Source organism: Tachysurus fulvidraco, chromosome 21 (assembly GCF_022655615.1).
Source record: "Tachysurus fulvidraco isolate hzauxx_2018 chromosome 21, HZAU_PFXX_2.0, whole genome shotgun sequence".
In the NCBI taxonomy this organism is placed as follows: domain Eukaryota; kingdom Metazoa; phylum Chordata; class Actinopteri; order Siluriformes; family Bagridae; genus Tachysurus; species Tachysurus fulvidraco.
In genome coordinates, this window is record NC_062538.1 from 3,725,400 (window position 1) to 3,752,467 (window position 27,068).

A 27,068-nucleotide genomic window follows, 5' to 3' on the forward strand; every position below is an offset into this window, starting at 1 on the left:
CTACTTGACCATGGCTTAGTATCAACAGAACCTCTTATTTTTTTGAACAGTACTGACTGGCATTTTCAAGTGTTGAGATATCTTTTTATATCCTTTTCCTGCTTTATAATGTTCAACTACCTTATTACGCAGGTCCATTGGCAGTTTTTTTGTCTTCCCCATGGTGCAGTATCCAGCCAAACCAGTGCATCATCTCATGAGCTGAGAAACTCACTGACTTTTTAATTACAATAAGTCACAGGTGTGGAAACTTCCTTATAACCTTCTTGTATTGTTACACCCTAATTCTTTTTTTCTTTTTTTCTGATGCCACCATCTACATGGGCTGCAATTTGATGACAAAGTCTATATTATATAGTAATATGTTCAAATATTAGTATTAATAGCTCAAGTTTTCCGAGATCCAAAATAATCAGGGATTCGTAATCTTTCCTTTTTATCATCCAGCTATTGCTTCAGGAGGGAAACTAAATTCCACATTGTTGATATTACACACCGATTTGCTATTTGACGCGATATTGATTAAGTTATTACATGAAATAAATCTGAAATCATTTTGGCATCGATTCCTTTTTGGCCAGGTAGCACTTATACTTTCCTAAAAATAACCTGCAGACCTAATGGTTCACTTCATTTTGTTATGCAAAACGCAATCACAAATACGCTCTCAGTTGCCAGAATTGGATGTGAAGGTGATAATGTGGGGGAGGAAATGTGAAAATTGGACAGAGAGGGACAACGAGAGAGAGAGAGCGAGAGAGAGTGAGAGAGAGAGAGAGAGAGAGAGAGAGAGAGAGAGAGAGAGAGAGAGAGAGAGAGAGAGAGATAGTAAAATCTGGGCAATCTTATCATTGTTCGAAATGCCAAAAGCATGGATTCTTGTGGCCATGTGAGAAATTCCTGGATATTTTAGCCCATGAGGGAAAAGTATATATTGTACTCTCTCTGCTTCCCACTTCCACATCTACAAGCAGCTTCAAGCAGCTCATTTGAGGTGTGATATACTCTCGTCGCCATTATGATGTTGGAGAATACCGCAAGAATCCAACACTAGAAAAAATAAAAGGTGGATGGTAGGAATTATGGAAATGGAAATCTAGACGCACAGAAAAAATTCCAACTCTGATCTGTTTGTCCTCACTTGGGTTGCTGTGGGTCCTGGAAATTCTTCGATTCTTTCAATACGGTAGGTTGTGAGTTCAAATCATAGGGCCGACAAGTACCGGGGATGTGGACTGATCGGAGGGTCATGAGTTCGAATTCCACCAAGCCGCCACTGCGGGCCCCTGAGCAAGGCCCTTAACCCTCAATTGCTCAGTTGTATAAATTGAAAATAAAAAAAAGTAAGTCATTTTGGATAAGGGTGTCTGCTAAATGTCGTAAATGTGCCACTGCTGAGCCTTTGAGCAATGCCCTTAACCCTCAATTGCTCAGTTGTGTAAATGAGATAAAATGTAAGTCACTTTGGATAAAGGTGTTTGCTAAATGTCATAAATGGAGACATAAAATAGTGTGTAATTCTCATTAATGGGATTAACCTGTTGGCATGAGTATGAGTTTTACAAGTTTTACAAGAGGGATCCTATTCTGTTTATACATCCCTTGCATCTCCCTTCTAAAAGAGACCCTCAAACTGAACAGAATTCTGCTTTAGATCATCATTATTGAGGAAGAAGAAGACAACGTGAATATGAACTGAAGAATGGTGGAGAAAAAAAAACAGCATGGCTCTGATATTCAATGGTTCCCAGATTTCTAAAGTGCTAAAACAATACTCTGTTGGGACAAGCCAAAGAGCTCATTAGCTTCATACGTTTAGCCAGTTTTCTGAATAAAAATCCCTTCATCTCATGTTTATCCGAGAGGCCAATGTCTGCCCCGAAATCACCATCACACTGGAACCATTAGAACTCTTGCTATAGTTGCTTAAGGTGAATATTGACTGCGGTGACATTTAGACCAAAAAGGTCAGACATATTATTTTGTCAGTGCAAGAAAACTATGCAGACGATGTATCCTCTGAGAAGCTCCGCGTTATATCGGAGAAATGTATGAACGTCTAACCAGACCAGCTTGGACGTTACGAAGGTTTGAAGCAGAAGAAAACTCTTTTTCCCAGAGACCAAAGACAGAATTTGTGCTAATTTTGTTGAGTCCACGTCGAGCATCGAATGTCTTTGTCATGTCTCATTCCACAGTGGTGGTTTATATGAAGCTCACGTGAAAGTAGACACTCAGGATTTTTCTGTTGTTCTGTTTTCATCTAGCCTACTGAGGCAAAATATTCACACAGATGTTGGTATCTTTAAAGTAATTGTTGATATCAAACCCATTTCTGATTTCGGAGATGCTTGAAGTGTTTGTAAGCAGCTAAAATTGATCTTCAACCACTAAATTCTGTGTAAGTTTATCATCAGAGGGAAAAACACAGGTCTAAAACACACTGAGGTTTATATCAGATTTGCAGCTCTATAAAATAATTTGTTTAAACTGATTGAAAAGGAGCACGTTTGCCTTACACCTCCAGGGTCGGGGGTTCGATTCCCGCCTCCGCCTTGTGTGTGTGGAGTTTGCATGTTCTCCCCGTGCCTCGGGGGTTTCCTCCGGGTACTCCGGTTTCCTCCCCCGGTCCAAAGACATGCATGGTAGGTTGATTGGCATCTCTGGAAAATTGTCCTTAGTGTGTGAGTGTATGTGAATGAGAGTGTGTGTGCCCTGTGGTGGGTTGGCACTCCGTCCAGGGTGTATCCTGCCTCGATGCCCGATGACGCCTGAGATAGGCACAGGCTCCCCGTGACCCGAGATGTTCGGATAAGCGGTAGTGAATGAATGAATCTATGAATGATTGAGAAGGTCTGATTTGTCTATTTCCATCCCACTATCAAACTGGAATGTGGGTGTATAACTGGTGTATAACTGGTGTATAACTGGTAAATTTGCATTATCAGTCCAATTTTTTATTTCTACAGAGATCAATTCAATTCAATTTTATTTGTATAATGCTTTTAACAATGGACATTGTCTCAAAGCAGCTTTACAGTACATGATAATACAAAAAGTCTCATTTTATACAAAGAGTAATATAATACAAAAGTTCAAGATTAATATTAGGAAACTTAGGAAAAACTGCCTAAGATGGAAAAGGAAGAAACATTGAAAGGAACCAGATGCAAAAGGGAACCTCATATTCATTTGGGTGACATTGGAGGGTGTGATTATAAACTGTTATAAACACCGGAGAGTGTAATTATGAATAACATTTCTACAATCAGTTATTCCAATGTTTGGGAGCTAAATAAAAAATTGCTCTACCACCTTTAGATAGATAGATTTTTTCTGCTCCACTTTCCTCCTCTTCCACTGGCTGTCAGTCATCAACATTGGAGGAACTGAGTGACAGAATGTTCTCGCCAAATTTTCCCCACCCTACAGCGATAATTACAGAGTTCAAAGAGTTACAAAATAATCTCACGGTTCTGATCATATAGTGAGGGTTGAAAGAGCTTTAACACCATTCACTGGGCCCGGCTCTGATAAGTGTCCCACTTGCTGAACTATTTAAGTACAACTCAAAGCACTTCCTTTTGAGGGGTTCAATAGCATGCATCTGTAGCATGAGCGGAAGCACCGTGCTCGCCAACGAGAGAAGATCATGGGTTCTTGAGTTTCACAGCCATATGATGCTAAGCGGAAATGAAGCAGATGCACTTCTGTCGCATTAGAATAGCTGTCAGCGGTGGTTTAATGTAAAATATGAAAAGAGAGAGAAATAAAAGTTTTCCTGGTTGAACTTCTACCGTTTTAGCTGATATAGGTGGTGTGTAAGACATTTTGGTGTTTTTTTTAGCTAGTGCTTATTTCTCTAGCTTCTACATTTATTCTGTAATGAATATTTCATAGGACGTGCTGGCACTCTGTAGCCGCTCGCAAGCGGATCTGACAGTATCTGACTTGATAAAGATTCTTTTCTTTACATGACAGATTTAACTTTGCCAAACATATGCCCCGAAGTTAAGGCAGCAGATGTGTACATAAATCACGTCATAACACAGACACAGTGAGCACATAATGGCACAAAGATGGGTTTAATCAAATCTATCGACATTATTTTCATGAGGCTAGTCTAGTTTTCCTGGCTTCAGCTCAGGGTCATCAACATAATAAGGCATGTTATTGTACCATCAAGAATAGTTGCACATAATTACAAACATCAGTTCTCCAGTGACATTTTGCACCACTGAAGACATTTCTGTTTGTTTTTTTCGGGCTAATTAAAGGTCAAATCGTAGCTGTTAGAGCTGACGGTCAGGCGTCTTCGCCCTTTTACAACATCCCACACCAGCCGTTACACACATACCTGTCAGTTCAGTCACCTAAACTTACTACTACTACTAAAACATTCAAAATGTACTACAGACAACCACAGACTCAACCCCACTGAACACCTTCGAAATGAACTTCAACACTGACTGACTTCTTACTCTCTTAGTACCTTAGTATGGGAACTTAGTAATTTGGTGATAGAGTAATGACCGAGTTTATAACATGAGTAAAATGAAATGAATAAGTTCAAAACATTCATTCTGCTACACGGTGTATAATAGTTTTGATTTTTTTTTATTCGAGCTATAACTCAATCACAGGTTTAAAAAGTGTCTACAAAAAAGATATAGACTGCCCTCTAGTGTGAATGTAGCGCATTGCAACATTTACACAAAACAAATCGAGGAGTGTTTACATATTTTAAGACAATTGATTAAAATGTTTCCCATATTTAATAGTAAGTAAAAGTATTGTTAATTGGACAGTTTTTTTTAAAATATTTTTTACATTCTGTAATGAGTTGTATACAAGAGTAGATCTCAGGAAGCAGAAATCAGGAAAACTATTATATAAAGCATTTAATATGAAGAAATGTATTATTATTATTAATTATATATTACTATTACTATTATTAATAGTTAATTAATATTTAACTATAATAATTAAAATTAATCCTTTTAAAGATCATTAGTTATTAAATAATTAAAGTTATATATTACTATATATTTATATTAATATATTACTATTTATTATTATTAATTATATATTACTATTATTAATAGAGTTGGTTGTTTTTGTTATTTTATTATTCATTTTTTATTATCTAAAAAAGCAAGCTGTGGGGTTTTGAAGAAAAAGAGTTTTAGTAATATTAGTAGAAGTTATTAATAGTTGTTCATTCATTTGCTCAGAAAGGATTTGTGCAGTTCAAATAAACATAGTTGAAGATTAAATAAATCTGTTTTGAAGTCAACTTAAATATTTTTATAATAATTAAAAATTGGTTCATTAACGCACCAGGAAGTGATCACGAGAGATAATTGGCAATATTATTATTTTTTTATTCACGTGTTTGTTTTTAAAAGGATTTCTGTATAAAATTTTTTTAATTGTACTGTATTTTTGTAAAAAAAAAAAATTAATTAATTAATTAATTTTTATTACATATTGAGAACCAAAAATCTACATTTTACTCAATTTCTATCCATATTAATATTACAGAACTTCCCAAAAATGTTGATCCTTCTTACATTTATGTTAGCAGAACATATTTATTAAAACAGTACATTGTGTTTTCTTATTATTTTCCTGTAATACTATTTCTCTTAGGCAGCATGCAATGGGTAACGTGGCCACTTCACAATTATAGAGTCTTTGGATTCACATGTTATCTATTAGGGTTTCTTCATGGTTGTCTGATATTCTCCTGCCTCCTAAACATGCTCATAATCAAAATCAAATTCGATTCAAATTTATTTGTATAGCACTTTTTACAATGGACATTGTACAATGGACAGCAGCTTTACAGAACATAAACATAGAACAAAAGGTTATTATAAAGAATAATATAATGATTAATATAATACAAAATTCAAGATTAATATTAGATATAGTTATTTGTTTGTATTTATCCCTAATGAACAAGTCTGAGGTGTGTCAGTTGACTGTGGGGAGGAAAAAACTCCCTTAGATGGTGAAGATAGAAAGCTTGAGAGGAACCAGACACAAAGGGGTGACACACATCCTCATCTGGGTGACACTGGAAAGTGTGCTTATAAATACACAGTCTGATAAATGTTGTATTGATGAGGAGATTGTTGTCCTCAAAGACCACATGGAGTCGGCTCTAATCCAGGATCCTCCTGTACCCCGAACCATTATAAAGCGGATACTGAAAGTGAGTAAACGAGGCTTGAAAGTGTAAGTGAAAATCTAGCAACATCGAAAGGCTAGATTTTTAATTATAAATTATAATTTTCATGAGATTTGCAAACTTGCAGGAATATCAGCAATCAAGTGAAGATTGATTAAGCTTTAAGAACTTTGCTGACATGCACAGGATCCTTTGTACAATGAGATTCTTATTTTTAAAATATTGTATAAAAATATGGGAGAACAGATAGGAATCAATCAAAGGAATAATCAATAAAATTTGTGTATTCATGTAAATACAATAAAATATATAAAATATAAAAAAAATAAAAAATACAGGTGTAAATATCAGTAGTCCTAATGTAATGGACAAACACACACACACACACACACACACACACACACACACACAAGCTCACACACACCAGTGATGGGGGACTCGAGTCATATGACTTGACTTGAGTAAGACTTAAGTCGCAAATTTGAGACTTGCTTGACAAATATTACAAAAAGACACGACTTGACATTCATGACTTGAGACTTACTTGTGACTTGCACACACACACACACACACACACACACACACACACACAAACACATATACACATGCACACACACACACACACACACACACACACACACACACACACACACACACACACACACACACACACACACACACACACACACACACACACACACACACACACATTTGTCGACATCCCCAAACTGACCCAAATTTTCCTGCTTTCGTCTCTTGCGTAAACACCTTGGAGGCGTGGTTTGAATCATCCAACCAATCATAGCGCGCCTCCGGGAATCAACCAATGAGCACGCTTGTTGTTATCACAGCCCCAAACTCTCACGGCCGCCATGATTCTTGTTTGCTTTCAGTGAGAAACAGCGGATACAAAGTGGAGCAGAAACAAAGGAAACGCGCAGTCGGCTTCGTGAACTGGTATGGTCTTACAGGTAAACTCAATCACCACACAAAACTAAACCGACTCCGTCCTAACACGTTTGCTTCCGATCTGCGTTTCTTTAACCAGCCTTTAGTCCGTTTTGTTGTTGTTTTAGTTTGCACACATACAAAGTCGCGCGTTAGCTAACAAGCTAAGTCTCGAGCTCTCTGGCGAACTAAACAAACCTTAAACAAACAGCTGCTTAATAATATCCGCTCTCGTCTGCACATTTTACTGCGTATTGCTTTAATTACGTTTATATTTACAGTCGTCTGTGGTATAAAATACACCTTATTTGGTGTCGTGTGTGTGTTTTATATATATATAAATATACATATATATATATATATATATATATATATATATATATATATATATATATATATATATATTGACCCCACACATTATATATATATAAATATATATATATATATATATAAAAAGCCTAGTTAAGATGTTAACTAATAACTACTAACCTACCTGGTTAGCGTAACAAGTCTAAACAGCTAGTATGTGACTCGTGGGTTCAGCGAATTCACCTCTTTATTTTATCATCAGTTACATCAACTTAAAGAAGAGGCATCTGTTATTTATTAATTAATTAATTAATTTATTTATTTAGTGAAGAAGCACAGCAACTAAAACGCTTGACGTTAATTGCTTCAAATTCATTTTAACCAGCTGACTGATTAGCTACCGACTTGCTACATACACACACACACACACACACACACACACACATGGCTCGTGTTGTCACAGGAAAACTAGTCTTGCCATCATATTTACAAGTGCCCTGGATATCCAAGAAACTGCGATTTTCTAGTGTTTATAGACATCAAAATGATACACAATCGTGTATAAGTTTATATCATGAGCACGCGCTTAACCAGGTAGCTAACAGGTTGGTGCTATCTAGTTAATGAACACGAGGTGTTGGGGTTTTGGTAACTGTACGTCTATATATCTTTATATCTTTTTCGATATCTAAAGAAACCAGAAACCAATAAGCACTCCAGCTTCTTAGTTAGATTGCTGACTTGAATAATACTTTTTTAAATTATTATTATTATTATTATTATTATTATGACGTTTTGGTCACGGATTTATTCACATGCTGGTCGTTCTTACTAGATAGATTTGTTAACCCAGTTAGGTCTGGATTCTTCTTCTAGAATTTAGATCAGATGATGAGCGGCAGGAGTTCTATGAACTTTGTTTATGAATAATGGAAAATGAGCCCTGGTTATTGATCTCTTAAAGTGCTACCATGTGTTCTCTGTATTCTGATATCTATTCGGCGTCCCCCGTGGTTTTTTTTTTTTTTTTTTTGCTCATCTCTCCTGCTACTGTTAGACCTCAGTGTCTTTTTCTAGAAAGGTGAACACAGGCATGAGTTAATGCCCTGCCGAAGCTCAGATCGTGTGTATCCGATTTGTTTTTGTTTTTTTTATTCTTACGCTCTTGTGTAAGAGTCTTATGTGCGTGATGTGTACATCCCAGGATAGGTCATAAGGATGGTGTGATAGATTACATCCTGCTATTACACTTGGGCTGCGTTCTCCGATGTCGTGTAATGAGCAATGGAAATAACTTTCACCTCTTTCAGTATTACAGGGATGCCCAAGGAAAAATATGATCCGCCAGATCCAAGGCGGATGTACACTATAATGTCAAGTGAGGAGGCAGCTAGTGGGAAGAAGTCATACTGGGCCGAACTGGAGATCAGTGGTAATTTTTGTGATGCATTTACCTTTTGTTATGTGAGAGAAGATGACCTACCCAGAGCTCTGACCTCGACTCCACTAAACATCTTTGGGATGTGAGCTTATTAAAGTAACCTGAAACTAAACTTATCCTTGCTGTCTGTTTTGCCTTTAGGCAAAGTGAGGAGCCTGAGCACAGCATTGTGGTCTCTTACCCATCTGACTGCTTTGCACATCAGCGACAACTCGCTCTCGCGTATCCCTCCGGACATTGCCAAACTACAAAACCTGGTGTACTTGGACCTCTCCTCCAATAAGATCAGGAGCTTGCCCGCCGAGCTAGGCAACATGGTATCTCTCAGGTCAGTGACTACAGCATTTCCTCCTGATCAAGTTCAGTTTAACTTCAGTGTAGTTCTCTGCTAAAACATGTACATTGAAGTGCTCACTAATATCTGTCAGCTCATGTGTGGCTGCTGCTGGGATTTTATTAGAATGGATCAATTCCATTAATGTCACTGCTTGTAAAATACACCCATCTATATTCGGCTGTGATTATTGCTACTTTGGGGGCCTGTAGATTCAGTTTCTGTGAAGAACTGAAGTTAGTTTGCTCAGTTGAATGGATGAGATGTGCTGTTAAAGTATTTGCATGTGATGTAGTTATTATGCAAATGTTATATCGAGTTATATGGATATGCTAATATCACTACTCTTATCCAACTTGTAAATCCTGAGAGATTAGATCTGTGCACTGGAAATATTTTTGTAATCCGTTTGCTGCACTGTCTCTCGCCCCCCCCCCCCCCCCCCCCTTTTTTTTTTTTTAGGGAACTGCTTTTAAATAACAACCAGTTGCGAGTCCTGCCTTTTGAGCTTGGAAAATTGTTTCAGTTACAAACCTTGGGGTTAAAAGGTAAGTCTATGTGCCAAACAAGTTGGAATTAAGCCAGAATGAATCTGTGTGAATTAATCTATTTCTACATCAGATCATTTTGAGCATTGAATTCAATATGAGGATTTGTGTAAAATGCAAATTACATATTTGGCTTGGCAGGAAACCCACTTGCACAAGACATCATGAACCTCTACCTGGAACCCGATGGGACACGCCGGCTCCTGAACTACCTGCTGGACAATCTTGCAGGCACCAAACGCGGTAGGTCACTTATCTTGTAGCAGCAGTCTGACTTTTTTTTTTTTTTTTACTCTGACGGTAAAAAAAAAAAAGTTATTACATTATGTGTAGATTACAAGTAATCAGTGATGTTTTGTATTGTGTATGTGCATACGCATTTGTTACATCAGTCATTTTCTGCTGTAGTCTCCTCAGAACAGACCCCTCCTCGCTCGTGGGTACATCTTAAGGAACCGGACAGGACACGACCGACAGGTGAGAACCTTCCAGATGTGAATATTTTTCTGGTTATGGTGTTAGTGACTATCCTTTCTTTGGGCCACCAGAAGAACACGTTTCACTGGATGTTAAAACATGTTTCAACGAGACCTCGTTTTCATTTATTTTTTTTTACAGAATATCGTTGTTTGTTCAGAATCAAGCTTCATATGATAGCAGTGAAGTTTCACACCACCGTTGATTCCAACCCAGATTCTAACTCTTAATGAATCTAAACGAACGAATCACTCTGAACCGAGATGTTTGTTACATGGATTTTAAATGCAGTTGTACAACAGCTAATAATAATAATAATAATAATAATAGGACTGATATGATATTCAGTTCATATCCCAAATCAATACGGTTATCTCTTGGTCACTCACCGCTGAGGCTTTCTCTAATTAGGCATGCGATTCGTTCACAACAGTAATTGTAGCGGACACCATCCTAATAACGGCCAAAACTTTACTGATGGTCTTAATGAAGTTTTATTAAGCCTTGATGACTCCCAACAGATCACCGTAAGCGTTAACAAACGGGTAACACAGCTAACATAAACACTTTGAGTGCATAATCATGACCAATATAACACATCATTTACTAAAATCAACAGTTTAAATATATGAGCATACACACCTTATGGCCTTTAGGGGGGTGCTAACAAAAATATAAAACTTTAGAGCTTACAACCGTAGTGCGGTGATGCTTTTCACAACCGTGATCCGTGACCGCAACGTATGCCGTCGCTTTTCAAAATCAGAGTCCTGCATTTATATCAAAATAGATCAACAATAATAATAGCTCCAAAAACTCAAAATATGCCATAGCGTTATTTAAACAAATTAAATTTACGATAAAGGAAAGATTCAAATACATCCGCTACTGTAATAACTCGATAAACTTTGCAGATTTGTTCAATAATTACGCATTGATATTGGCCCTTGTTCATCGAGAGCTTATTGACCTGAAGCAAATTCATTAAAACCCTATTTGTTCCCTATAATAGATCATGTCTGTCAGGTTCACTGTACATGACTCTTTTTTTTTTTTTTTTTGTAGAAATAAAAACAGAATTAACTGCAAATTGGCATCACACTTCTGGAATGGTGTTGGAATGTTGCTGCTAAAAAAAATAATAATCTTTTTTCCACCCATCTTTTCCCACTAATCTTTTTTTAGATCATCAATCATAAATCTCTGGCCAGAAGTCGCTTTGCACTTCCAAAGACGTCACACAATATAGATAGCTTCCACCCAAATCATAAAAACAAACAAGCAGCCAAAATTATATTTTCATCAGCTTCATTATTTCCAGCTGTTACACATAAACTCAAGGAAGCTGTTCCATATAGCTGAATTATTTAATTTTTTTTAGTAGTATTTGTTGGTTCTTCATAGAGGAGAGTTTTTTTTTCCACCTCAAAACGAATTCAGTATGCTGTGACTCGGGGCCTTTTTACACCGGGTCACTTCATGTGTTGTCTCTGATCTGATAGCTATCTGATTTGTTAAAACTGTTCCATTTACATCAGGCCACATAAACGCGAATCGGATATCGATCCGATCTTTCTACTCCCACCCAAACTGCAAATATTTGACCTCATTTCCGGGGTAATTGAAATTGAACACGCTTTGGTGTGTGCGGTTTTCAGAATGCGATCAAAAAGAAGACGGAAAAACCCGTTACGGCGTTTATGCTACAAAAAACAGCATTTGCTGTTTGCTGCATATTCGCTGGCGGCAGCAGCAGTGCATTTTAAGACCCTGGGTGAAAGATCACCTGTGAGTGACGTACTTCCGTTTGGGAGGAGTAAAGCGCTTACGTATGTGGCATGAACAACCACATTCATATACACCTGTCCAGTTTCATCGGAAATGCATCCCAGACCACCTCCTGAAGGGGTTCGAGTGATCGGATTTATATCCGGTATTTAGACCTGGTCTTTTTTACCATCGCATTGCTATCGGATCACAGAAAAAGCACAAAGTGACCAGGTGTAAAAAAACCCTTACTTTACATTTAGGTTGAACAATCTAGTGTTCACATTACTTCTAACATAAGAGATATTTACAATATTTATAATCCCAAAACTGGCCATGTAATTGTAGAGTAGTTTAATTTCCCCTCTGAGAAAATGGGAATAGAACTTGCATTTATGCCACAAATGTTTGTCCCTGTTGCAGCCTTGTTCTCTGTGATGTGCTACAACGTACTGTGTGATAAGTACGCCACACGTCAGCTCTATGGTTACTGCCCTTCCTGGGCCCTCAACTGGGAGTACAGGAAAAAGTCCATCATGCAGGAGATCCTCAGTTGCAGTGCAGATATCATCAGCCTACAGGTCTCTCTCTCACACACACACACACACACACACACTTGCATGCACCAGTAAACAGTTATTCATACCAAATGCTTTTTAGATTATGAGAGTGATGGAAATGGTTCAAAAAAAGAATGTACCTATTTTGGAAATCTGCTACGATTTTATTTTTTTCCCCTCAATTGAGATCTTTTAGAAATAGGACAGAGAATATAAACGTTTGAATGATTTGGTTTTGTGGCAGGAAGTGGAGACGGAGCAGTACTACAACTTTTTCCTGGTGGAGCTCAAGGAGCACGGGTACGAGGGTTTCTTCAGCCCCAAGTCTCGTGCCAGGACCATGTCGGAGTCTGACCGCAAACACGTAGACGGTTGTGCCATCTTCTATAAGACCGACAAGTGAGTGTTTGGACATCTTTTTAAAAGCATAATGCTGTTTAAAAAAACTGAGGTGTCCACTAGTCTGATCTACACCTGACCCTTCATGTGTGTGTGTGTGTGTGTGTCTTGGCAACAGGTTCAGCCTTGTGCAGAAACACACAGTGGAGTTTAATCAGCTGGCCATGGCTAACTCCGAGGGCTCAGAGGTCATGTTGAACAGGGTGATGACCAAGGACAACATTGGTGTCGCTGTGCTCCTGGAGCTACGCAAAGAGATGATTGAGCAATCTGGTTTGTATCAAGTATCTTGCTCTTCCTTTCATCTATGCCCCTTTGCCTGACCAAGCTCATTATGTTAAAGCATTGCACATCTAGTTTTTTTTTATTTTTTATATTCATTACCGATCCTGGTTCGGTGTTGTGTAGCAGGGAAGCACTTGCCTAGTATGGAGAAGCAGCTACTGTTGATGGCTAACGCTCACATGCACTGGGACCCGGAGTACTCGGACGTAAAGCTCGTCCAGACCATGATGTTCCTGTCAGAAGTGAAGAACATTGTGGACAAGGCCACGCGCAGCCTCAAGCTCTCTTCTGTGTCTGGGGAGACCAACGCCATCCCTCTTGTCTTGTGTGCTGACCTCAACTCACTGCCTGATTCAGGTATGTCGTGTATTGTTTGTTTTCGTTGTTTTATGCAAAAAATGTGTGCGATTTTATTAAAATTGCGCGATCTCTGTAGGTGTGGTGGAGTACCTGAGCACAGGCGGTGTGGACGGCACCCATAAAGACTTCAAGGAGCTGCGCTACATCGACTGCCTGACCAACTTTAACTGTAACGGCAAGAACGGCACATCCAGCAGCAGGATCACACACGGCTTCAAGCTAAAGAGTGCCTACGAGAACGGCCTGATGCCTTATACCAACTACACCTTCGACTTCAAGGTCTCGTATCATTTAAGCTCTCGTTTTTCACCTCCGATATTATTGCAGACGTGTAATCCATGTAATTCTGTTTCTACTAATTCAGATCGAATGAAAACGTTTCGAGAGTTTTGTAACTAAAATCCGCACTTTTGGAGGTCCTGTAGTTTAAATGGTCCTATAGCTTTTTCTTTTGAATGATTGATGACCAGAATCTGTGGTACATCGCGGTCAAACTCTGATAACGGAGATATCGTATTAAAAGACCCTTATTCCGACTCCGCCGATAGCCGCCAAAGCTCACGTCTACGTTCATAACGTGATCCATTTATTGAAAGATGTTCCTGCCAAAGTTTAAAGTGTTATTACGGACGTATCGACAGTCAAGTGTCTGAAAATATTAGGCTTGTGACAGTTTGCAATGAAAACCTGATTAAATTGAGGGAAAAGCTTTCTTAGCTGCCTGTTTTTGACATTTTTAGGCAGAATAGTGTATTTACTGCTGCATTTGATGATAAACTGGCTTCTTTCCAAATATGGGTTCTGTAGGCGGATGTCTGAGTTTATTCGCAGAAAAGCATCATTTTGGTCAAAAACCTGTTTTGGATGTTTTCTTAAATGTATTTTTTTCTTTTCTTTCATGAACAGATGCGCATTTTTACTAATGTGCAATCTTACTTTTTTTTTTTTCTTTCAATCTTACTTTTTCAAAGTAGCAACCCCCCACCCCCCCAAACCTCTAACCTTCTCGTTTTTCTGTTCTCTATAGGGTGTGATTGACTACATCTTTTACTCTCAGCCTCTGCTGAACGTGCTGGGAGTGCTCGGCCCACTGGACCCCCATTGGCTCCACGAGAACAATGTCACTGGCTGCCCGCACCCCAGCATCCCCTCCGACCACTTCTCCCTGTTTGCACAACTTGAGCTGCTCCTGCCCTTCTCGTCTTTGGTCAACGGTCTCCACGTGCCTGGCTGCAGGTAGTTCTCAGAGCTCCTTCGGCGGCTCCCGGCCCTGCCTCGCACCTGACCCTCTGCAGGGAGAGAGCTAGAGGTGATGGAAAGAGGCAAAAGCCTGTTGTGTACAAATCTCAGTCCAGTAAAGGAGGAGTTGGGGTATGGCTAAACTTTTATTACTGATGGATTTTAACTGACGCAGACGTTTGTCAGTCTTATCTGTACCACCCCCCCTCTTTTTTTTTATTTTTTATTTGGTTCTCTATTTCTGGGCACAAGTTAAATATCTACTTTTTCACACTGTATCCCAAACCCATATGGTTCTGATTATACCTTGTATATTTTACCTGAAGACGATGATCAATGCTTATATATAAATATATATCTATATAAATATGGCAATACCTTTTCCAGATACAGGCAGGGAGTCCAGACCAAGCAGGTTCATCAGATTTTCTATTTTGGTCCATGCCAATTTTTTTGTCTGAGGCCAGTTCTGAGTGAGCAGCTAAATTTAATAGGAATCGTTGATCACACCACACCAGCTTTAGTGCAACGATCATTTAGTCCATTCTACCATAAATGCCCTTTTTTTCTTTTTTTTTTATATAAAGCTAAAGGGCTTTTTAAATGTGTGCAGAGAACGAGAGCAAGTCATTCTCTCGCTTCTGCATCCACCACGGTGCTGAGGCATCTCCTAGTGCAGCAGTGTGAACTGTGTATTTAATTCCTCAGCCTCAGAGACTCCACAGGCCACCAGACTGCGTCCATCTTGGTGCATTCAGTTTAATATCGAGCTGCGCGAAGTCAGCCATGCCCACTGTTTTTTTTTTTTAAATCCTATTTAAAGTGAGGAATTTCGAAGCCCTAGGCCTTGACGTGTACATCAGCATCCGAGAGATTAGCAGGAGAAAGGAGACACGCTGTGTTTTGGCATGTATGAGATGAATTTAGGATGCAGTCATTAACGAAGCAGCTTAGACTACCAACACTCACTCTGAGTAGTGCGTTGCTTCACCTAAAAACTGACCGTGTTTTTTTTTCCTCTTCTCCCCCCCCCCCCCCCCACATGATTGTATTGGAACCACAAAGTCCTAACCTTTTATTATACATACAACAGTTTCAAACACACAAGATAAAGATGAATGTATTGTATAAAAAAAATTCAACATTTTTTTTGTGTTCTGTATTGAGCAAGAAACCAATTTCCATCTTTTTTTTTTGCTGTGTACATTTGCACTTGTCTAGGTTTGTTTCTTGTCTTTTAAACACCCCCCCTCTCTCCATTTATTTATTTTTTTTCCCCGAGCTTCGATGCAGCATTGTGCCTCACTGCTTCCTTCCTGCAAGCGCACTGCCACTTCTCTCCTGGACCGTCTTGAGCATTTCCAGTACTATTTTTTTTTCTCCCCGTAAATTATAGCTGTTGTCTTTCACCGATTGGCTCTTTGCATGCTCTCCCATCTCGACCGTTTCCTCAAATTTATTGTGCAAAGTCTGTAGACTTAATCCCCTATTCACAATGTACTGCCACTTCCTCCTGCTCAACTCAGGCAAATTTTCTAATTTTTTTCACCCCCAGCTCTTGTGTCCAGTTCGATCTTGAACTTCTTTCACTACTGTTGGACCACGGCTGTCTGCTCTCTCGTGTTGTGCCATCTTATGCGTTTTGCTGCAAAGCCAAGTGTAAAGCTCTTCTTCAGCTACTACTGTAAAACGAATAGGGCAGCGACGCCGTCCACGCCGCGTCTCTCTCGGACAGAGCTACGTGTACGTAGCGTCGTCCAGTCTTGTTGGCGGTTTCTATTAGCCTTCGACCCATGATTAGAGAGTCACTGACGTGCTCACAAGGCCAATCTTTCTTTTGTTTGGGGATAAATGTTTGTTCTTTCTTTAGTTTGTTGTTTTAAAAACAGAATGGATTGACAAGCACTTATTGTGTATCACTAGTGCAGCTATCCCCCCCCCCCTTTTTTACGATAAAATACTTTTGCCCATGAGGCAGAAGTCAGTTTTAATGACTTTTACTGAGCAGTGAATAAGGCATTACAAGACGGACCACCCGTCTCACTGCCAGTGTCTGTTTTAATTTCTTCTCTCTGTCTTTTTCACCCCTCCTTCTTTGGGTTGTCTTTTTAATCAAAAGCAACTTGTCTGGATATTATGTTGGATTTGTTGGTGTTGTAGCTAAAGAGTTTTTCTTTTTCTTTTTTTTTTTTTGTAAAGTGTGAATAAATTATGTATCACGTTTCCTTTCTTCGACATGAATTGTGTTGTATGTATCATGATATTAATTTTTTATTTTTATGATTATTTTTTTTTTGGTCGTTCTTTATTTTTCCATTTTGCTCATGTTTTGCTTTTTTTTTGTAATACTCAAAACCAAATTTTTGTAAAGATGTTGGCACACTGAATTCTAGATTTGTATGGTTGCTAACTTTCACATCAAGATACTTTTAAAGAAAAAAAAATACTTCAGTGAAATCTAGAGAGAAGTAACACAGAAATAAAGAGCTGTCATTTGTCACCAAACGTGATTTTCTTTAAAGCTTTATGTGGCATTTTACTTGGTCTGGAGCGCACATATTCGATTAATTTTGGGGAAGAGAAGATGCAGCACTTCCCTTGTTTTTTGTAATTTTTCCTGTTTTCTTTGTCGTTGGTAGTTTCACAAGTTCTCATCAGAGGAACCGTGTAAAGCGTTAGCATGTATGAGGCAGTGCAGACATGTATGGCCTCCTGTATTGAGACACACACACACACACACGAGCGGACACACACTCCTGGTTTTCCCTCCTTGTGCTTGTACTTTTCTTCAGCTCGTGAAAAGCCAGTCACTTCTGATACATCTGCATGAAAGTTGCCATCATTGCTGTTTGAGGATCTTTTTTTTTTCTCCCCCACTTCGTGAACAATCTGACTCCGCATCACGCTATCAAGTCTCCTTACACAAACCCTGGCAATAAAATTTCCTAGTGCATTTTTTTTCTCCCCAAACACTTTCAGATCACCTTGTCAGAAATGTCTGGCTTTATCGTCCTTTTTTTTGTTTTTACTGTTCTGTCTTTTCCCTCCTTTCTTCCTTGCTCTCGTCAGTAGGGTTAGTCATGCAATGGTAAGGATCGTTATTAAGCTGGAAGTCAATAAGTATTTAGGAAATGTCACTATGATGCACTGGACCAACTCTTGTTTACCATTTATGGAATACCAGCAAAACACTTGCACAATGTTTTAAAAAGAATGTTAAATATATAAATATATATGAAGAAATATAGATATGAAAAAAAAAATTAAAATAATGGCAGCTGTTTTTATTCTAATATTAGGAAGTGTTTAAAAAAAAACAAACAACCCTAATGGTAAACAAGGTGTTTTGGGTTTTTTTTTTAGTTTTATTTTTTTTTTTCCCTCTTCCCGTTCTCTTGTTTTTCCTCTTCTGAGTAGTGGTGTGTTTATAACAGGGTCAGTTTGTTTCCTCTACACCTCTGTATATTTTCCTACCCATGGTCAAATAAATTCTACATCTGTTTCAAAGCTGGTATTAGTCTTTTGCTTTCTTCATTTATTTCTCTTCTAGGAAAAAGTGCCTGAAGGAATCTCACATCATCTCATCAGGTACATTTTGTTTACTGTGCTTCATAGAAATTATTTTAAGACCTCTAGTGTCCTCTAGTGTTCAAGGAATCTTCTTGCCTGCTGATATTAGTGTTGACCAGCAGGTGGCGTTCCTGCTTCATTGTACACTGATCTGAATATTTGGAACATAGGGAACACGAATAACAAAGGGAAAGAATCACATTTTCCTTTATTATATATATATATATATATATATATTGCTGATTGTCTTCTGAAGCTTTGTATTAGATTGAAAGCATCTTGTTCACAAACACCAAAAAAAAAACTGCCTTAAGATTTATGTACTGCTTGTGAAAGATTATTTAAACATTAAATTCTTGCTTCTGAACTGTAAACCCTTCCAAATAAGTTTATCAAAGGTTTTGTAGTAAAATGTTTAGTAAAATGTGTCACGCCACTTCGGAGTCAATATATTTAAGTACGTTCATTCATTCATTTTCTACCGCTTATCCGAACTTCTCGGGTCACGGGGAGCCTGTGCCTGTCTCAGGTGTCATCGGGCATCGAGGCAGGATACACCCTGGACGGAGTGCCAACCCATCGCAGGGCACACACACACTCTCATTCACTCACACACACACACTCCGGACAATTTTCCAGAGATGCCAATCAACCTACCATGCATGCCTTTGGACCGGGGGAGGAAACCGGAGTACCCGGAGGAAACCCCCGAGGCACGGGGAGAACATGCAAACTCCACACACACAAGGCGGAGGTGGGAATCGAACCCCCAACCCTGGGGGTGTGAGGTGAACGTGTTAACCATCTCTCTCTCTCTCTCTCTCTCTCTCTCTCTCTCTCTCTCTCTCTCTCTCTCTCTCTCTCTCTCTCTCTCTCTCTCTCTCTCTCTCTCTCTCTCTCTCTCTCTCCCCATTTTAGTACAGTGTCTCCAAAATTAATATAAATTCTGCAGGGATACTTTGGATTCTGTATTTATACAGAAGTAACTGAATAATTACCACTTCATCATTAGGTAATTGCGGCGTGTATAGTGATATTTTATCTGACTCATAAAATTTTGATGTTATCTTTCGGCTCTCAAACGGCTCGTTGTCAATGTTTCTGAAGTCTGCGAGTGTTTTTCATTCACTGATTGATCAGGTTTCATGAAATCCTCCTCTATGTCCTAATAAACAACATGATGCTTTTCATTCATTCATGTTCCTGTGCCTGCCGTATTTCTGTTTTTCTAAGAAAATTCTTTTTTTTTTTTTTTTTTTAATCATCAGAAGCTCCTTGAGTATAATTAGTGGTTGAAGCCCGTCCATACGTGACATACAGCTAAGTACGGTGACCCATACTCAGAATTTGTTCTCTGCATTTAACCCATCCAAAGTGCACACACACACACACCCGGAGCAGTGGGCAGCTATTTATGCTGCAGCACCCGGTGAGCAGTTGGGGGGGGGGTTCGGTGCCTTGCTCAGGGCCCCTCAGTCATGGTATTGCCGGCCCGAGACTCGAACACACAACCTTAGTGTTAGGAGTCAGACTCCCTAATCATTAGGCCACGACTTCCCCCACATTGTTTTGTGTCGTTAATAATAAAAAATTACAGGAAATAACAGAAAAAAACATGTCAGTAAGATGTTTAGCCACTATTATCTTTAGTGTAGACTTTATAGTAAACGGTTGTAGATACCTAAACCTGACCATCGCACCCTTACAGGTATGTGGACTACAAAAAAACTTTGGCGGTCCACGAAGATATGGTTTACCAAGGTTTGAAGAACTCAAGTGGCCTGCACTTTGACCGCAACCTTAATGAACACCTCTTCGGCCAATTTCGCTGCCTGACCAGTGCTCTGCTGGCTAAATGGAAAAATCTGCATGACCACGTACTAAATTCTTGTTAAAAACCTTAGCAAAAGTGTGGTAGATGTTTTACCAAAATAGATACTACATTTCGACTGTCCTGTGATTGTCAGGCGTCCACAAACCTTTGGCAATGGAGTTTTTCCAAATGATTTTCTCACATCCTGAGATCTGAAATGTACATTGCATCACTTTTATACTCAGCAAACATTTCAATGGTCTCTTGTACTCTTGATATTAAACATGCAACAATGATTACAAAAAAAAAAAGAAGAAAATGTTTCTTCTATGTTAACAAACAAGCTGCATGAAATATTGTGTGTAATATAATTTGCACACACTGGCCAGATACGTGTGTCGTGTGCCGGAGAATCTGGAAAATATTAGACTGGGGCAAAAACAAGGCAAAGCTAAGCTTAAAAAAAATGAAATGTCGAATGAGAAAACTGAGTTTGTGTTATGTACTGTAGGTTGATTTTATTTATTTATTTATTTATTTATTTATTTTATTGACCTGTCTGTAAGAACATGGTATGAAGAGTTGAAGGATGGTCCAAGGTCATAGTTTCCAGTAATCGGTACATGGTCTCACTTCTCTAATACCGTCTTTATAGTAATAACAATTTCGCAGCCAAGTTTTCGAAAACACACGTTTATGCATTTAAACACATTTTGCATTAAAGTGTTATGAGTCAGAGGATTTTCTATAATCTCGGACAATGCACTGCTGGCCTTACTGTGTCCACCTGCTTAGATGCTTTCCAGAAATAGACTGTGGGGGAACCCTTCACTTTTCCTTGCTGCAAACCCACATCTTTATTAAACCTCCTCTGAGGTCACACAGGTACAGAGTTGCTGGGCAACAGAAGAAAATCTCATTGAAATATGCCACAGAGAGTTAGTCGACGGTTTGACAATTCCGCTTGCTAGCTTCAACAGAAGCCCTGAGGACTATTAAAGGTTTAAGGAAAAAAATATGGTGTCTAAGAGAAACAAGCAGTTGGAGAGCGAGCTGTAAATTCTGAGAGCTTTGGCAACGGTGTACCGGCTGCCCGTTAACACACAATCTGGCCTTCCGCCAAAAGGACTGACTCCATCCTAAGAGTGTTTATGCCTGTACTGGCCTGTCCGGCTCTGCTCAGTGTCTTCCACAGTGTGTTCCAAAAAATGGCAGGCTTTTTAATAAAGGAAGACATATCGTCATTTATATGTTCTAAAGTCATCCAAATAAGGTTGCTTTCTTTCTTTTTTTTTTTTTTTAATAACCTGTCAGCAAGTCCTGGCCGAGATAGTAATCAATAGAACAAACAAATTCAATTATAGGCAGAGATTTTGATAGATGATAGGATCACAGCAGGTAGCGTAGCCACCACAGAGCTCCAGGTTCGATCCTGACCTTGGTTTGATCTCTTTGAATGTTCTCCCTGTGTCTGCATGGGTTCCCTCCATGTTCTCTGGTTTTCTACACCTCCAAAAACATTCCACTAGGTGGATTAGCCTAGATAAATTGCCTCTAGGTTTGTAAGAGTATGCCAATACAGTATGTATGTGTCTATGAAGCCATGGGATAGACGGCATTACATCCCGGGTATAATTCCTGCCCCGATTCCAGAACCTACATGTTACTATAGTTCCTTCGATCACTTCTTTGGTTTGTTCTCCTGGAGAAACTGTTAGAGAATGTTTTGCTTTAGGAAATTAGAACCTTTAACCGTCTAAGGAATAACAAATGAAATGATATGTGATGTAGTGCTTCTGAATGCTCTGCTCCAGCACTACAAACCACACTGACAGCCGAGATTTTGGATCAGAACATGGAATTTGTTGTAACCTCAAGCAGTAGTTCCACTTCACTCATCAGTCCAGGCATATGAATATATTAACAGTTTTTATATAATACTATCACTATCACTGTGTGTGTGTGTGTGTGTGTGTGTGTGTGTGTGTGTGTGTGTGTGTGTGTGTGTGTGTGTGTGTTCTGAAATAGTTTTCAGATTTCCATGTGGACAGAGATGTTCAACAATCTGACAGGTAATTATTACATTTTCAGAAATGTTGCTGAACTGACAGGAAATATGATGGTTGCCTCCTTGGTTGGATGTTGGTGGTCCACATCATTTGTTCTTACTCCTGTTTAAAATATGTGGGAAAGACATGGCTCTTTCCTCTAACTGTCTGAAACATCACAACATGTAGAGCCCATACTGTCGGAAATTTTTGGAGAGCCACCCTCCAAGTGGACATATGCCAGAGGTGCATTACAGCCAAATTAATAGTCAATAATAGATAATAGTCAATAATAGTCTTTCACACTTAATACTAAAATAATTATACTTAACACTAATTTTATAATACTTAATTATTAATACTTAATACTTAATACTAATTAATAAATCACACTTTAAACTTTATACTTAATACTATTTGAATTTGAATAATAAGAAAACTTTCCAGACCTGGATGAGAATGAGCAAAACTCTTTATTGGTGCTGATCAGCCACTGCTTCCATTGAGCTCAAGGAGGAAAACTTCTAAGTCGAAAGTATCAAAGAAAAAACTCAAACAGTGCATCCCCATGCCACCCAAAAAGTTCCCCCACAAAAAAGCAAGCAAGCAGGAGCAAGAGCGCCCCCTCCAAAGGAATCTCCTCAATATATACCCTGGCACCTCTAGATGCGTCTATACCTTCTTACGTCAATCCACCTGACCCGTCTGACTTTTCTCCTGACACTACAGAATTACAGAATTGCCCGTGGCCCCCCTGCCTCATTTCCCCGAAAAACAAATCTGCCCTTTTACCGAAAATTAAGTCTGGCCTGTTGTTGTTGTTCCCGCCGACTTTCTAAACTTCTGCATTACTAAAAATATGCTGCGTTGACAAAACTATTGTCCAATCTCACCAATCTCCCTTTATACAATTACAATGAGTGAGTTTCTCTCTATCTTTTTCTATGTTTTGTATATGATGATTTGATATGATATGATTTCTCCGGATTATACGCCTATATACACACATACACACACACACACACACACACGCACACACACATATATATATATATATATATATATATATATATATATATATATATATATATATATATATATATATATATACATACACACACACACATATATATATACATATATATACAAAATGATTACCTGTATTGTATACCTATACTACATGATTACCTGTGTTAGTACTATGATTATCTGTATTGGACGCCTGTACTATGTATGGTTATCATGACAATCACCTATATCTTATTCGCCCTACACTAAATTAATCACTTCTCTACATATAACCTAAAGATATTAAAGATATAACTAATCAGCACAGTGATAATACTCAATTCCGCAATCACCTACCATCCCTATGATATAGGAGTTCTGATTTATGATATGATTAATATGATTATGACATTAGCCGTAGTTGACTTACAAGTAGGGTTTTTTATCTGGTTATTAGACGTACTGCAATATTCCTTAAGCTAAGCTTTTGCATTTTATAATGTTGTTTTGCATATATGTGGAGATCTGTTTAGGCTGACTCCTTAAATTTGCTAGACTTATGATCTCAGTCTGTCTTGTTTGTCCAGACTGGGCCTGCACATGCATTCTATTTTAAGCCTTAGTTCCTCTGTTCTCTCCTAAAGGACAGGTTCCCCTTCTTCTTGTTTTTCTCAAATTCTCAGAGTTTATAACTTCAATAAACCCAATAAACCACCTTATTTCTGTTAACACTTGTCTCGAGGTATCTAACACTATATATATACATATATTATATTATAATCATATAGCTCAACTCTATTACAATATCTGGCCTACCCCCATATGTCCTACAACATCAATTGTAATAGTTCATATAATAAGAGCACATATCAAGATTTTTTCCAACAATACCAACCCTAAAGGTGACTGCTTTCCATATACCGCACCACTATTGCACTAGCAATATATTTGATATTTGTTAAATAATGACAGATTGTATTTTTATCCGTGTACAGATACAATTTACATCGTGTGACGTCTTCGAAACAAACTAATGTTATCGCTTATGTTATAACATCGATATGAGTCATGGTGAGAACGGGGATGTGGTAGCGAATTGGGGTGAGGTGTTGGATTACTGCATGGAAGGCTGGAGGATTGATTCCCAGTTCCACCAAATTGCCACCACTGGGCTCTTGAGCAAGGCCCGTAACCTTCGTTTGTATAAAATGAGATAAAAAAATCGATGTGGCTCTGGATAAGGGTGTCTGCCGTATGTTGTGACAATACTACTGGGTCTTCTGAAAGCTTCATGTTTACTCCTTTTATTGGTATTCAGATGTTATTCTCAAGCTACAGTGCTATAAACGCTGTCTTCTGCTACTAAAGGTTCGAGTGCTAATGCTACCTTATTCCCTCTGCCTCAACAGCTCAACAGCTGTGTGTGTGTGTGTGTGTGTGTGTGTGTGTGTGTGTGTGTGTGTGTGTGTGTGTGTGTGTGTGTGTGTGTGTGTGTGTGTGTGTGTGTGTGTGTGTGTGTGTGTGTGTGTGTGTGTGGTTTGCGGATAAAGGCATATCCAGAGTCAGGACAGTCTTCCTAGTCCAGTAGATACCTTTAAGCCCAGCAGGTGTGCGCTTTATTAACGGACTTGTCCCTTATTATCCTTTACATTTCCCTTATTATTCTTCACCACCACATCTGCCTTGCCTCGATTCCCAAGCTTGCTTTGGTTATTCAGAATGAGGAAAGTTTATGACCCAATATTCCAAATATGAACCGACTGGCTAAGGAGCTGGTGAGAGCTTGAGATACAGCACCATCTGGCCTGGCTCTAGTAAGCCTTGCCCAAATGAGATGGAGTTAATTCTGCAGGCGTCTCACTAGGCATGATGTACCCTAATGAGAAGCACGTGGTGCTGAAGATGAAAACTCACTCCTTATTAGCGAGCCAGTGTTTCAGTTAAGCTCAGGCAGTAAAATCTGTTAGGTTTTACCGACAGTGTCTCTTGTATTTCTGGACTTTCTATAAATGGATTCCAGTCATCTTATTAACAAATGTTAATTATCATAATGTCTACATTAATTATTATATTCTGAGTTATCGGTAATGTTTAAGAATGATACTGTTTCGCAGACGAAAGCCGACATCACCGTGTGTTCACTGCTCCACTTTGCTCCCAATAACGTCTTATCGCACCTAGTGGTCGCAGTGAGAACTGCAAGTACTAATAGAGGCCAACTGGGGCAGAAATCATGTTGCCCCATACTCATACAAGTTAAGTTACATTTACAGCATTTACATTTTGTCAGATGCTCTTATCCAGATTGACAAACAAAACAGTTAATGGTTGCCAGATTGCGCCTCCAAGATCTTTTTTTTAATGCAAAATGTCAGAATTAAATCTAAAGGTTAGAATGTCTGTAATATACAGATTTCTGTTGCAAGGTACATTGTGCAGATTGTGAGTGGGTGGGAATTCTTGAGTGTATTATATCTATACATCATGGCTTCCCAAGTAAAGACTGAAAACAGGGGGTTAGGGTTAATTTTATGTCTTTATTTGGAATTTCATTCACAAAAATCTCGCAACCCTGGTTAAAGAAATGCAAGCATGTTAAAGATATCACTTTCAATTATATAATGTTTTGACATTGACGAAGTGCACATCACATTCTATTACCACTTATAATTTCTTCTTTTTTTCTATTCATTCTTTTTAAGTCCTAAACTATATAAAACTGTGTAAACAAAAATCTTGAATCTAGCTGTCGTGTGTGTGTCTCTCACGTTGAAAACGTTTTTTCATACTGATAATCTGCTGTAACAAACGCAATTGAACAAATGCACATCTATAACTGTTCACGATGAGCTGCTGGATGCTGGATGTGTGATAAACCCACAACTTTAGTCCTGAGTCCTGAACCTGACTCCTGACTTTCCCAAATGTTCCAGTTCAGCCATCTTGATTTGATAAAAATGAGACAGGATTCTGTGGCAATATCAATAACAAGCTTCTGATAAATTGCTCTCTCTCTCTCTCTCTCTCTCTCTCTCTCTCTCTCTCTCTCTCTCTCTCTCTCTCTCTCTCTCTCTCACAGTGATTTTCGAATGTCCCCATCATTACTGTCCCCATACCGGTGCTCCCTACATTACTCAGTCATACCCTATTGTTGTGTCATCTAAATTAAGGAAAGCAGCAACACATCTTTACAAGAAGGCCTTCACTCCCAACCTGAAAGTACCTGATTGATTGCCTGTCCCTATCTCTGGGCTGCTTTGTTGCCTCTGTCACAGCAAATCCCAATCACCATCCATCTCATCCTGTGAGGAAGGCGGACGTTGCCAGCCAGAACATTGTTTTGGTGTGCTCCTAAAGAAAGTTGCTGATGAGGTTCCAGGTTGAGTTGAAAGACAGAGGGGGAGCTCGGCTGTGTGCCTGCGTCGAGGATAGAGGCATTTGTCGCTGCCACGGAAGAGGCGAGACATCAAGGACAGCGATGTTTGTTAGCGGGGGAGCCGGGCTCTGCTGGAGATGCAGGTGGCATGGGAGGATGCTGGGTGACAGCAGGCCCAGGTAGCAAAGCCCAGGCTTGCTGATTCAACAAGGAGGAAAGCTTCCCGCAGAGAAACCTCGCAAACTGTAGCAGTGGAGAGAATGAGACAATGTGACTTATACTGTATAATTTCAACATTCTAGTTTGCTTCATTTATTATCACTACATTTATTATGTATGTATGTATGTGTATGAGTACAGATTTGGTCACATGACCATGATTATGTGTAC

The 27,068-nt window shown here is 38.9% G+C and overlaps 1 protein-coding gene and 1 long non-coding RNA gene across 4 annotated transcripts; both read left to right on the forward strand.

The window, feature by feature from the left end:
- Window positions 1-7,034: 7,034 nt before the first annotated feature.
- On the forward strand, window positions 7,035-18,370 carry cnot6a (CCR4-NOT transcription complex, subunit 6a). Of its 3 annotated transcripts, none has more exons than XM_027153453.2 (12): window positions 7,035-7,167; window positions 8,764-8,885; window positions 9,036-9,222; window positions 9,691-9,776; window positions 9,918-10,019; window positions 10,185-10,253; window positions 12,444-12,601; window positions 12,825-12,979; window positions 13,098-13,252; window positions 13,388-13,621; window positions 13,701-13,903; window positions 14,652-18,370. In XM_027153453.2, exons 2-12 carry the CDS (start codon window positions 8,774-8,776, stop codon window positions 14,862-14,864), a joined length of 1,674 nt encoding a protein of 557 aa, XP_027009254.1. In that variant the 5' UTR covers window positions 7,035-7,167; window positions 8,764-8,773; the 3' UTR covers window positions 14,865-18,370. The 3 variants fall into 3 exon arrangements, with proteins under 3 accessions (XP_027009254.1, XP_027009252.1, XP_027009253.2); XM_027153451.2 differs by having other exon boundaries at window positions 7,041-7,153; XM_027153452.2 differs by lacking the exon at window positions 8,764-8,885 and having other exon boundaries at window positions 7,043-7,167.
- A 41-nt stretch (window positions 18,371-18,411) lies between these two features.
- LOC125139857 lies at window positions 18,412-27,068 on the forward strand. The gene is made up of 3 exons (XR_007138990.1): window positions 18,412-18,451; window positions 22,275-22,318; window positions 26,382-27,068. It is a non-coding gene; the product is annotated as an uncharacterized LOC125139857 (long non-coding RNA).

Excerpts from the sequence above, each read along its gene's own strand:
- cnot6a (XM_027153453.2), top strand. The coding sequence starts at position 8,774 with ATGCCCAAGGAAAAATATGATCCGCCAGATCCAAGGCGGATGTACACT. Across the intron at positions 10,020-10,184 it reads TCTTGCAGGCACCAAACGCG|TCTCCTCAGAACAGACCCCT; the intron begins GTAGGTCACTTA and ends TTTCTGCTGTAG. Across the intron at positions 13,253-13,387 it reads AGAGATGATTGAGCAATCTG|CAGGGAAGCACTTGCCTAGT; the intron begins GTTTGTATCAAG and ends GGTGTTGTGTAG.